General features: G+C 43.8%; 1 protein-coding gene across 1 annotated transcript in view; it reads left to right on the forward strand.

Moving 5' to 3' along the window:
* LOC311232766 (uncharacterized protein) overlaps window positions 1-13930 on the forward strand; it is a gene marked incomplete at its 3' end in the record, with an annotated part of 104421 nt that overhangs the window by 21785 nt on the left and 68706 nt on the right. Inside the window, exon 3 of the mRNA XM_084338346.1 lies at window positions 10816-10927. Coding sequence (XP_084194472.1) covers window positions 10816-10927 — 112 coding nt within the window. The remainder of the gene's footprint in view (window positions 1-10815; window positions 10928-13930) is intronic.

Below are 13930 nucleotides of genomic sequence, written 5' to 3' on the forward strand. Positions count from 1 at the left end.
AACCCCCGGCGGGCAATGTGTTAAGGTGATGCAGACCAGAGAAAGACGTTTGTCTTGTTTACATCAGGGTCCCCCATTTTCAATTCATAGTGACATTTATGACATACACAACATACATGACATCATGACATTTATGGCATAGGGACATGCATGACATACAGGTATATAGTACTGTTACATTTGTGACATATACGATATGCAAATATACAGTACTGTTACCCATAGATCCTGACAAGAGTATATACATATGATGGGGAGGGGACTGTACATTAGGAGGGGGGGGGGGGGGGTGGGAGAAATATACATACGGTGGGGAGGAGACTGTACATTAGGAGGGGGGGGGGGCGGTAAACATTTACGGTGGCCAGTTTAGAATTGCAGCCTCCCTGTAGGTGCTCTTTAACACAATCCCCGCCATGCAATATGAGCATCTTATAGCTCTGATGTCAGCGCTGTAAGCCTATGGAGTTGCTCACCTTCTTTGCAGGGCTATAACTATTTAAATAGTATAGCTATATCTGCATTACTATGGGTATCTATCGTTCAGGATGTGGGAACGTTATATTTTTCCATTAATACATTGTCGTTTAATACCGTGGTCTGCGGTAATTCCTAGAACGCAAGTGGCTGGCCGATGATAGGAGGAAAAATCTTCCAATTATTTGATTGCCATCTGCTAGATCGTATGTCCATTTGGCCGACACCATAAACTCCAAAAGCTTAATGATTCTCGCATCTCGAGTTACAAGAAAACTGCGTCGGGAAGACATTCACCGACGCACAGAGTCATACTTCCCGTAGAAAAGTAAGTGCAACATCGGCCGAAATCCACCAGGCGGCGGTATCGGGCCGCTGCAATCGCAGACAGTGTCAGAGTTTCCCAGAGCCTTGGTGGATGAATTATGAATGGCAATAGCGAATAAAAGAAATACCGTAGTGATGCACGATATATCGACCGCTATGGCCGTTTTTTTACACATCGGTATCGGTCTGATATCAAGATGGGGCCGATATGGGCCTTTATATTTAAATACATGTTTTGGCCTTAAATAGTTTGAAAATATCTGTCATTTCTGAAAATAAGTTACAAAAGTAAAAAAAAAAATAAAAAAGTGTTTTCTATACAGAGATATCCACATCGGTAAATATCGGTATCGGCCAGAACAGCAATATTAATATCGGTTATCGGTATCTGCCACAATTTTCACATCGGTGCATCACTAAAAAGAAATAACGATCACAATAACGAGTTTACTCGTTGATGATATTCGATTGGCGCGCAATAACGCGTTAACTCGTTCTTGGCAATTAATGTGTTAACACATTGCCCGCCGGGCATTGTGCCCATCTCATACCCCTCTCTGCCACCGTTGAAAGCCTATGGAGATGTTTACCTTCTTTGCAGGGCTATAACTTTTTTAATTGTTCATTAATGCGTGGAGGAATGGGGGGCGGGGGTCGTTTATAATTCCCCGATCATCAGTAACTGCTTTATGTAGTATGGGTGGATATATTGATCAAATGGTTTGCAAACAAGGAAATGCACAATCGGGATGAAAATAACGTTATATTCCTCTTACCGTGGGCCAAAGAGACTGGCGGTGAAAGATCCCAAGTATACGACGTCGATCGCCTAGGTCCATTTCCGGTTTGTATGTCGCAATAAACGCCGAAATCATATCTATTATTAAGTTTATAAAGCGATCCATTATGTACATTGTGTCTGTCGGGAGTCATGCAACAATATCTGACGGCCGGATGAATCTAATCGACGCACAGCCCCCATATCCTGTCGGCAAGTGTAACTCGCCCGACCATCCACCAGGCGGCGGTATTGAGCCGTCGTTGCCTTCACCTGTAGGGTCCAGCTGCAGCGTTGCGGGTGTATATATGAATTATGAATGCCATGGTGAAAAAAATTAAATATTGATCTCAAAATCGCTGTACAGCGATATTGGCAGAATGGGCATGGCGGGCAATAACGCTGTAAAGCGATTGAGCGGTTTTGAATGTGGGTAGGGATTCACATCGTTTTACGGCGTTCCACATTGTTGTGGCATAATTGCTAAACGTGTTTAGTCCCTTGTTTGAGCCGAATCTGGGTTGCACATGATTTGTGGAGCTCCCTCTGGTGTTGTGGGCGTGGTATTCACTGACCTTTGGGAAGTATTTCGAAATGTACATGGGTACCTGTGTGGTGTAGTGTATCTTGTAGACCAGGCCCATTGCAAGTTGCTGTACTCTGACAACCTAGGATGGCTTAGAGTAGACGACAAAGTGGGCAGGGGTGAGGTGGGTTCTGGGGGTAAGGTCAAGCAGTAGTCTGACCAGTTTGTTTTGTGATGTTTGTAATCTTGTTTTTAGCGCCTTTGAGGTGCTTTGGTACCATGAGGTGCAAGCATAGTCGTAGTACCCTTGAATGAGGTGTAGTGGTTACATGATTGCTGTTTCCGGCCGGTCCACCATCTTGAAAACACAATGAAATTTGACCATTGCCCATTTCTAAATCGTCTCGTTTAAAACAAATAAAGCATCAACACTTGGATGGTGTACCTGTCTGTGCATACCGTATTCATCCACAATCTATAGCTCAACATGAAAATATTCACAATTAATTGTAAAAAAACGCCTAATTTTATTTCAACCAAAAATGCTTAACAAATAATGTTAGTGATAGAAGGGAACTCATTTTGTGTAAAAATGGAAAGCCTTCCGAAGTTCATGAGGTAGAATTGTTACAATAGCCCATAATCTATTTTCCCAATGATAAATCCCTATACGGGTGGACCTCGCGGGCGGTCCAAACTTAAGTGACGTCAGACTACACCACCCTTTATTTAGGAGCAAATTGTTTGCATGATTAAAAACGATGGTTTGAACATCTTTTCGAAAAACCCTGGCGAATGTTCGAATCCCAAAAGCAGGCTTGGGACAGCTCTAACTGGAGCTGAGCTGAATGTGTTCAAATAGACATAAAAAGTGAAGGATTGGACTTTGCGAGCTAACTGTAATACAATGTTATTTTTTACAATAATTTACATAACATCTTAAGAAATGACTAATGTGTATGGGAACTGACAAAATAGGTAATGGTAAAGGTAACGCTTAAAATGTATTATTGCAGCGGCAAAAGGCGCGGTGAAAATGTTTGGGTGCACCTAAATGACGTGCTGGTGCACCTAAATGAAAAAGTTAGGCGCACTGGTGCAACCAATGTAAAAAGTTAGTCTGGAGCCCTAGGCCTAACAAAATAAATTGTTTGGTTCCTGTTGGTTGTCAGTTAAGGCCATGGGTAGGTAGGGAATTTATTTTATTTTTTATTAAATTTTTTCCCACGGCAACTATGGATAGGGAATTTCTTTATTTAATTAAAATGTTCACGACAACATGGATGCATGTACTCTGCCAGCATGTTTAATATCCATAATACTAAAGGTTTGACTAAGATTTGTATGAAACGTCGGCAACCGGAACCAAACCATTTATTTTGATAAGCCCTACTACGGCTCCTTTCGATCGATTATTCGACTAATCGGGGTCAGCCCTAGTATATACTCTATCAATAATAGATATATGTGTGTATGTACAGCCCACCCTGATACAAATATAGGGATGTAATCTATCTTAAGTCTACAAATATAACACTATCCTAAGTCTACAAATATAACACTATCCTAAGTCTACAAATATAACACTATCCTAAGTCTACGAATATCTAGTCTAAATATCTATTCTAAATACACTCCAGTTAGTCCAAATACACTCCAGTTAGTCCAAATACACTCCAGTTAGTCTAAATCATGCATTAAAGCGTTCCTTTTGTCTTTTTTTTTTTTTTCAATTTGATTTGGAGTCTGACGGAATTGGCTACCTGGTATAATATGATTTGTAGATGCATACAGATTGAAACGACATTTAGCCAATCAGAGCCGTCAAATATCATGAAAAAGGGCGTTTTGACCATTCTAACCAATCAAACGTGAGCTTGACGCACACACACGCTGCTCGCAGTGCCCTCCCCCTCACAGACCCGTCTTGTCACGTATCATTTGCACCGAAGATAGCAAGCGTGCAGGTCCTCTTTTAACACCACTGAAGCATTAAACAATGGCCCAATAAACTATTCACTTTAGTTTACTACACGAGGCGTTGTCTAACGTTATCTAGCTGGCTAGCTGATAGCTCATAACATAATTGAAATTCGTTTTTGAAGCTGTGGCTAACGTTAGCTAGCTACCTATCTTCGGGTGGCTAACGTTAGCTACCTAGCAACAGTAGCTTGCTAATACGGGCTGTCCTGGCTGGCTAACTTTTAATTCGCAATGGAGTGGAGCTAACTAACTGTACACATCGATGTGATTGGCTGAGACTGTATTTTGTACGGTTGGCTGCCTGGCTGTTGTGGATTCGGGGAGCCAGCTAGCAGCTAACATCAACTCAATGTCAACACTCTGTTGACACTCTGAGCGAGTTTGCCGACAGCAATGTAACAAACAATATGGTCCGTGCGGAACCATTATCCCCAACACATAGTTCCGTGTGAATAATGTTGAGCCACCACAAAAGATGAATCCAAAGTTTAATATACGGTAGTAAGAATAGTACTAGGCTATATGTCACAAATGTAACATTACTATATTCCTGTATGTCATGTAGGGGTGGACGGTATAAACGGTATACGGTATAAACGGTATGAATTTGCTCTACGGTATGGATTTTGCCTATACCGTGTAACCGGTAGTGCAGCTCTAAAATAGCAATGACGTCATGTAACCACTGCGCGACTATTTCACTCGCATTTGCCCCTAAAAATAGATAGAATTAGTCATAGATAATAGATATGTGCGAACTGGAAAAAGTTATTTAGGAGGCTTCGCGCAGTGGGCGTGCCAGCCCCTCCCGCACGCATGTAAACACGGGTCTACTGAGTAGTCTAGTGGGACGGGACGTCTCCCTGAGCTAACGTTAGCTTAGCTACCGTTACAAAATGACCCAGTCAACTATTCACTTTTAGTTTAATACATGATGAGGCATTGTCTAACCGAACGGTATCTAGTCGGCCAGCTACCGATAGCTCCTGACATCAACAAACGCTGACATCAAGTCTAGTAGAGTAGACGTGTATGATAGCTCCGTTAGCCGTTAGCTCACGTTAACGCAAGTAAGTTCACCGTTCAAAACGAAATGTCCCATTGAACTAAATAATTCACTGAGGCGTTGTATTAACGTTATATATCCGGCTAGCAGTAGCTACAGATAGCTCCTGATATCAATGTCTTATAACACTGATTCGATGCGTATTCGAGCTGAGGGCTTGATGAGCACAGTTAAGTAACGTTATGCCAATAGGGTCCAGGTGCAGCGCCGGAGAATCCTGGCCGTAGCTCTGCTCGAGGCTACTCGAGTAGCTGGAGGCTACTAGAGTACACACAGACAGTGGAGCTTGTTGCGTGGTGGCGATGTCTCGCAGATAATACAAGTACAAGTCTAATTATATAATATATATATTTTATAAAAAAAATATATATATATATATATATAAAATAAAAAAATTTTTTTTATCAAAAACGATGATACCGTGATATATACCGTTACCGTCTATGCTTCAAATTATACCGTGATATAAATTTTAGACCATACCGTCCACCCCTAATGTCATGTATGTCCCTATGCCATAAATGTCATGTATGTTGTGTGTCATAAATGTCACTATGAATTGAAAATGGGGGACCCTGATGATGTAAACAAGACAAACGTCTTTCTCTGGTCTGCATCCCCTTAACAATTGTGTGTATTGAGCTGTACTGTATTGTACCCATTCTGCAATCTGTTAAATATTGATTGATTGATTGATTGAACATTTTATTAACAGATTGCAGCTCAATACACACAATTGTTAAGGGGATGCAGACCAGAGAAATACTTTCGTCTTGTTTACATCAGGGTCCCCCATTTTCAATTCATCATAACATATATGACATACATGACATACAGATAGACAGTACTGCTACATCTATACATTTATGACATACCAGATTTACAAATACAGTACTGTTTGTGATACAAAAATAGTCTAAAAAAAGAGTGTATATACATTTGATGAAGAAACTGTACATTGGAGGAGGTTGGGTGGGGGGGGGGGGTAACTGTACATTGGATTATCGACGAAACCTTACCCAAGAAGAGGGTCTTGTGTATTAAATAAAGTTTTCATTCATTCATTCACTCTGGATCTGGTAAATCCAGTAGCAATACACACAATTGTTAAGGGGATGCAGACCAGAGAAAGATGTTTGTCTTGTTTACATCATCAGGTTCCCCCATTTTCAATTCATAGTGACATTTATGACATACACAACATACATGACATCATGACATTTATGACATAGGGACATACATGACATATAGTACTGTTACATTTGTCACATATACGATATGCAAATAATACAGTACTGTTACCCAGAGATCCTAACAGTAAATATATACATTGATGAGTAGGAGACTGTACATTAGGAGGGGGTGGGTGGAAAAAAATATATACAAACGGTGGGGAGTAGACTGTCCATTGTTGTTGTGGCATAATTGCGAAACGTGTTTAGTCCCTTGTTTGTATGATAACGAGCCTTTTAGTTCATGGTTCAAAGTAATGGGAAAAGGGTGCTAGCTCGCCATCAATCAGAAGCTAGCCACAAGACTTGCATCCAGCACACAGCCTCCCTGCCTGGCACAACGACCACAACAGTAGGGTCTATAGTCACAGTCAGGACAGTAGGCTCTACAAGTAGGCTCCCTTAAAACACTAACGCTATTAAAAAATAAATACAGTGGAGGTTAAAATAAGAATATGACTTGGCCTGAAAAAAAGTTCAGTCAGGAGAATTTGTTTTGCTTTAATCCCTTCTCACCTGCTGGACCACTACCTCTCGTTTCATCGCCTCACAACCCCAATACGCTACACTATGCTCCCCACCACAATTACAACACATTGGCCTCACCAGGGTTTCCGTTAGAATTTTTTTTGCAGGTCTGAGTGTCCTGTAGATTTCAATCTACCGGACAAATGGGATAAATTCCGGTCAGAGTTTATTGAGCTTAAAAACAATTGATAGGCCTATATAAAGAATGACATCATCAAGGCATTTATAATATTTTAACTTAAAACTAGGCTACTTTTGCGTATACAGTCATTAATATATTCCAAATAAAATAAGTCCCTCGTGACTTCGTGCTGCTGCCGACTTGAGGTGTCGGTGGGCAGTCTGCCCGACATTAAACAGCAGTCTGTTATAATCACATTTTTATGAGCTAACGAATTCCGTTATATTGGACATTTGTATTAATTATATCAAGCGAAGAACTGAGAAATTTGGCAGAGAGAGACAGCAACATTATCGTGGGTTTGCGTGACGACTCTCTCCACCTCGCAACGACTTATTTGCAAAGAGTATGGCGCTGCAGAGCAGCTGATTCAGCTGTTATTGGCTCTTTTCTGGGAACCGCACAGCAGCGCCCCCCACCCAACATTGAATTGAAAATGGCTGAATTGGAGTACTGCTGGAATACTGCATTGTGCTGCTGCTGCTCCGGCTCTGCAGCTTCACAAAAGTTCGCACACCCAGCACTAAGCTCTCGCTGACAACGTCGTTGTCATTATTAGAAGCAACGAGGAAACAAATGTAATGATCGTTTCGTTCATCGCATAGGCTATTTAATTTTAGCCTATTTTAATACAATTCAAATAATCAAATTGTGCTTAGACTCAGGGAATTATTTTCACCGGACATTAAGACCGGAGATATTAAATATGTCGGACTTCAACAGATTTTGCCGGTCAAATACCGGTAATTACCGGCTACCGGAAACGCTGGGCCTCACTGTCTCCCTGTTCACATTTCCCATAGTCATCTGCTCCTTCCTACATGTCTTGGCTATATGTCCAAACTCTTGGCACTTGTAACACCTCAAAGGTTTCGCCACAAACTCCATAACCCTATACACCATATACCCTATAAATACCTCTTTTGGACTAACCTCATCTTCAAACTGAATTACTATCGTCTCTGTCTCCTTCTTCTCGGCTCCTCTTGTCATCCTTTCCGCACTCTTAACTTTCCTATTACCCCCGTTACTCTCCAAATCTCCTACCAGCTGCTCTATACTAACCTTGATTAGAATTCCACTAATCACCCCCTTGCAACCACCCTCCCTTTTCTCCCCTACTCGCACTACTCTACAGACATTCACTTTGCCAATGCTCCTCATTTCCCTTGCCTTCTCTATCTGCACTAAACGTACACACCCTATAAACAGGTTCCCATCCCCCAACACCTTTCTGTACCTCACCCCTCCTAACTGTGCTCTAATGAGTTTTGACAGCTGACCCGGTTCTATATTCCCAACTCGGTCTCCTCCCTCAAATCGCACCACTATATTCAACCCTTCTGTAAAACCCTTTCCTCTACCCTCATCCTCTGACCCACTCAAGCTATCTCTCCCCCCTCTTTCTTCCTCTTACTCCCCTTCCCCTCACTTACCCTACTCTTCTTCTCCACCTTTTTCCACCCTTCTCCCCCACTCTCCTCCCCACTACACGCCATACTGTCCCCACCCGTCCCCTTCCCTTTGTCATGGCCATTCTCATCCCTATCGCTGACGTTCTCGCTTAAATCCTGGCAACTGACCGCCCTGGCTCCCGACGTCGCACACTGAGGGGACACTGGGCTCGCACCCGGCGACTCGCGTCCCGCCTGAGGCAAGCCCTCACTCCACTTGCTCCCATCTTGATCCACCCAAAACCCTGGACCGTCTTCCACGGGCCGGGACCAACCATTAAAATGAGCTGCATCTCCATAAGTTGCTTCGTTCGATGCGTATTCGAGCTGAGGGCATGCTGAATGTGATTTGACCAAAGCACAGTATACCAATAGGGTCCAGCTGCAGCGCCGGAGAATCCTGGCTGCATCTGGAGGCTACTAAGTATACACACAGACAGTGGAGCTGTTTGCAGATAGCGAGAAGTCACTTCAGAGAGAGAGAGAGTACAAATTTAACTCTGGCCTCTTTAAGTGTCTATTCTTCAACGTAATAGCTTATCTACTTGGAATGTACTGAAAAAAATGTATATATGTGACACGGGTAGAATTTTCTCATCTACCCGCCACTGGCCGGTGAGTCAAAAAGTTTATTTCGTGCCCTGGGTGTGTAGTTGGAGCACATGTTATATGTGCATGGTGCCCTTTCTGCAGTTCAGCTGATGACAAGAACCCTCCCTCTTGGAAAGAGCCATTTAGAATCGCAGCCACAATCACCGTAGTTAATAATAGTAGTCATTTATAGGGATGCCCCGATCACGTTTTTTGCCACCGATCACCGATCGTCGTGAGCCATATCGGCCGATACCGATCGTTTTTGATTACATTTTTTTTAAATAATTTTATATAAAAATTCTTTTTTTATAAAATATATATATTATATAATTAGACTTGTACTTGTATTATCTGCGAGACATCGCCACCACATAACAAGCTCCACTGTCCGTGTGTACTCGAGTAGCCTCCAGCTACGGCCAGGATTCTCCGGAGCTGCGGCTGGACCCTATACTCGAGTAGCCTCGAGCTACGGCCAGGATTCTCCGGAGCTGCAGCTGGACCCTATTAATAATAATAATAATAATAATGGATTGGATTTATATAGCGCTCTTCGTGACACCCCAGAGACCCCAGAGCGCTTACAGAGTCCATTATTTGTTCATACACAGTCATACCGGTGGTGGTAAGCTACAATTGCAGCCAGAGCTGCCCTGAGGCAGACTCACGGAAGCGTGGCGAATAATCATCGCCTACGGCCCCTCCGACCACCACCAACATTCATTCACATGCATACACATTCATACGAGGCAAGTAGGTTAAGTGTCTTGCCCAAGGACACAACGGCAGTGGGATGGACATGGGCTTGAGCGGGATTCGAACCACCAACCCTTCGATCATTGGACGACCCGCTCTACCCCTGAGCCACGCCGCCCCACACCCCTGAGCCACGCCGCCCCACACCCCTGAGCCACGCCGCCCCACTTATTGATCACATTCAACAACATGCCCTCAGCTCGAATACGCGTCGAATCAGTGTTATAAGACATTGATATCAGGAGCTATCTGTAGCTACTGCTAGCCGGATATATAACGTTAATACAACGCCTCAGTGAACTATTTAGTTTACTGGGACATTTCGTTTTGAACAGTGAACTAACTTGCGCTAACGTGAGCTAACAGAGCTATCATACACGTCTCTACTAGACTATTGCTGGAGCATTTGTTGATATCAGGAGCTATCAGTAGCTAGTCGGCTAGATACCGTTCGGTTAGAAAATGCCTCATGTATTAAACTAAAAGTGAATAGTTGACTGGGTCATTTTGTAACGGTAGCTAACGTTAGCTCAGGGAGACGCCGTCCTCCCGTTCCACTAGACTAGACCCGTGTTTACATGCGCGCGGGAGGGGCTGGAGGGAGGAGCAGACGCCGCACCACCCGGTGTCTGAGACAGAACTCAGCGAGTGAGATCGGTTTTGACGATCGGCGAAAATAAAGCATTATCACCGATCACCGATCGCATATTTATACTGATTATCGGCTGATAACGATCGGTGGCCGATCGATCGGGGCATCCCTAGTCATTTCTCTAGTAAGCTGCTAGAATCTGAATCACCCGAGTGTCTTTTTTCATGTTTAGAGGACCTCAAAGACTGATAATAATAACTCGTCGAAAGGGACTAAAATATGTCTCCTTTTTTAAATCTGTGGGTCTTTTCTTCCCTGCAGTCCCCTGATGTCCAGCTGGTGGAGCCAGAGCCTCTCATGGTGAAGGAGGAGAAGGTGGAGCGAGGGGAGGAGCTGGTGGAGATGGAGGACATCGCCCTCATAGGAGAGGACGGTGAGTCACGCAGCGCTGGTTTAAAACCCTTATGCCCCCCTTACCAGAGTTGTATTCGTAAGCATGAAATGTTTGCATCAAGTTCAAGGCCATATAATTCTTAATCTTTCATATTTAAATTTTAAATTTTTTTTCAGGAACTGCATTAACATCCTAACCTCAATATATATGTAAACGATTACAACTATTTCCAAATCTTAACCACTTATATTCCCGTTTGTTTGATATTAAATCCCTTTTTATGACAAAAAAAAACGCAGACATCTGCATTTAGTTCACATTTCTACACGTTTTCAACGCCAGAGTTCAGCGTCGAAAAGATGCACAGAGTCTGTGTGAAAAAGAATATGTATTCATATTTACAAATGAATGACTAATTCGGTAGTTATTAGCATTATTAGTAACGTTAGTAAGCACTGCTGTTTGGCTATTATACTCGCGGGGATACAGTATATGAACCCCCCGATACATTCTGGAAAGCTCATCGCTGATTGTGGAAGAGCCAGCCCCCTTCCGCGTTTCTGCCATCTGGCTCGTCAGAGCGAAGCCGGCCAGGGAGCTTTCTAAGCGGCGGAAGCGCTGAGAGATGGGTACTCCACCAGCCCAGAGCTGGTTGCACCAGCCATAGTGCAACTGCGCCACCGTGTGTCATAAACGGTAACGGACACACTGACTTCCACTGGCTCCCGGTGGTACTAAAACCGCGTGTATTTGATAATCACAGTGGCAATTGAATGAATTAGTGCAGATTAAAAATCAGCGTTTTAACATTGGAGTCAATGGGAACACGAAAAAATTGCCAAGGTTTGTCCCAAGCTAAAGTGAATCACTTTTTTTAGAGGCATTCTAATGATGATCCTTTGATATATTGAATAAATATCAAAGATGACCAATCTGACGCAATTTCATGACATAATAATCAACACAGACATCGTTGTACACAGAAACACAAATGAATATAGGCAAAAAACACGAAATCGTTGCTAAGGGGGCAGAAGGGTGGATAGTTCACTCATAGGAGAGGACGGTGAGTCACGCAGCGCTGGTTTAAAGGGACAGTTCACTCAGGAGAGGACGGTGAGTCACGCAGCGCTGGTTTAAAGGGATAGTTCACTCATAGGAGAGGACGGTGAGTCACGCAGCGCTGGTTTAAAGGGACAGTTCACTCATAGGAGAGGACGGTGAGTCACGCAGCGCTGGTTTAAAGGGATAGTTCACTCATAGGAGAGGACGGTGAGTCACGCAGCGCTGGTTTAAAGGGACAGTTAACTCATAGGAGAGGACGGTGAGTCACGCAGCGCTGGTTTAAAGGGACAGTTCACTCATAGGAGAGGACAGTGAGTCACGCAGCGCTGGTTTAAAGGGACAGTTCACTCACAGGAGAGGACGGTGAGTCACGCAGCGCTGGTTTAAAGGGACAGTTCACTCATAGGAGAGGACGGTGAGTCACGCAGCGCTGGTTTAAAGGGACAGTTCACTCATAGGAGAGGACGGTGAGTCACGCAGCGCTGGTTTAAAGGGACAGTTCACTCACAGGAGAGGACGGTGAGTCACGCAGCGCTGGTTTAAAGGGACAGTTCACTCATAGGAGAGGACGGTGAGTCACGCAGCGCTGGTTTAAAGGTACAGTTCACTCATAGGAGAGGACGGTGAGTCACGCAGCGCTGGTTTAAAGGGCTAGTTCACTCATAGGAGAGGACGGTGAGTCACGCAGCGCTGGTTTAAAGGGCTAGTTCACTCATAGGAGAGGACGGTGAGTCACGCAGCGCTGGTTTAAAGGGACAGTTCACTCACAGGAGAGGACGGTGAGTCACGCAGCGCTGGTTTAAAGGGATAGTTCACTCATAGGAGAGGGCGGTGAGTCACGCAGCGCTGGTTTAAAGGGACAGTTCAGAACTCTTTCTTTTTTTTATCCACTTTTTCTCCTTTTTCTATTTTTCTCCCATCCCAATTTTGCTGTGCCAATTCTCCCCTGTCTTGAACGTTGCTCGCATATGCCCCCCACTGGCCGGTTGTAGGGAGGATAGAAGCCTTGCATCACATGTCCCCTCCGATACATGTGGAGGCAGCCTGTCACATCTTTTCAGCTGCCAGCGCGGACTCATTGGCGAGGAGTAACGTGTGGGAGGCTCACACTGCCCCCGCCATTTCCTGTCTCTGCTGTGCAGGCGTCCCCCAACCGACCTGTAGGGGTCGCTGTCCACAACGTCCAGATCCCCACCCATCGACTTCCCTCCCCCTAACTCTGCCAATTGAGTTAGTATGACGGCCGGCCCAAGCCGGAGGCAACGCCGACAGCCGGAGTCGAACCCGGTGTCTCTTGCGTTGGTGACGAGCGCAATGTCCGCTGCGCCACCCAGCCGCCCACTCTCCCTCTATTTCTTAATGATCAAGGATGGTGCTGTTGATTAGAACTCTAGCTCTATTTCTTAGTGATCAATGATGGTGTTGATTAGAACTCTAGCTCTATTTCTTAATGATCAATGATGTTGATTAGAACTCTAGCTCTATTTCTTAATGATGATGTTGATTAGAACTCTAGCTCTATTTCTTAATGATCAATGATGATGTTGATTAGAACTCTAGCTCTATTTCTTAATGATCAATGATGATGTTGATTAGAACTCTAGCTCTATTTCTTAATGATCAATGATGGTGTTGATTAGAACTCTAGCCCTAGTTCTTAATGATTAATGATGATGTTGATTAGAACTCTAGCCCTAGTTCTTAACACTTTCACGGCCACTGGGATCCGTCTAATCTCACTCTATAAGGCCAGTTTATCATAACAACCTTTCATTGTGCGTGAGGCTGTTTGTAGAGCAAAATCTATACTTTATATTATTGCTATCTGTCCATTGTCATTGTCAATTGACACTATAAACCGTCCCTTCAATATGCCTTAAATGAAAAAAAATGTCATCAATACGTTCCCATTTTATAGCGTCGTGAATAGGGCTGCAACGATTAGTCGACATAATCGACTATGTCGACTATGAAAAA

Source organism: Notolepis coatsorum (genome assembly GCF_963971535.1).
Source record: "Notolepis coatsorum genome assembly, contig: SUPER_7_unloc_5, whole genome shotgun sequence".
NCBI classification, from domain to species: Eukaryota; Metazoa; Chordata; class Actinopteri; order Aulopiformes; family Paralepididae; genus Notolepis; species Notolepis coatsorum.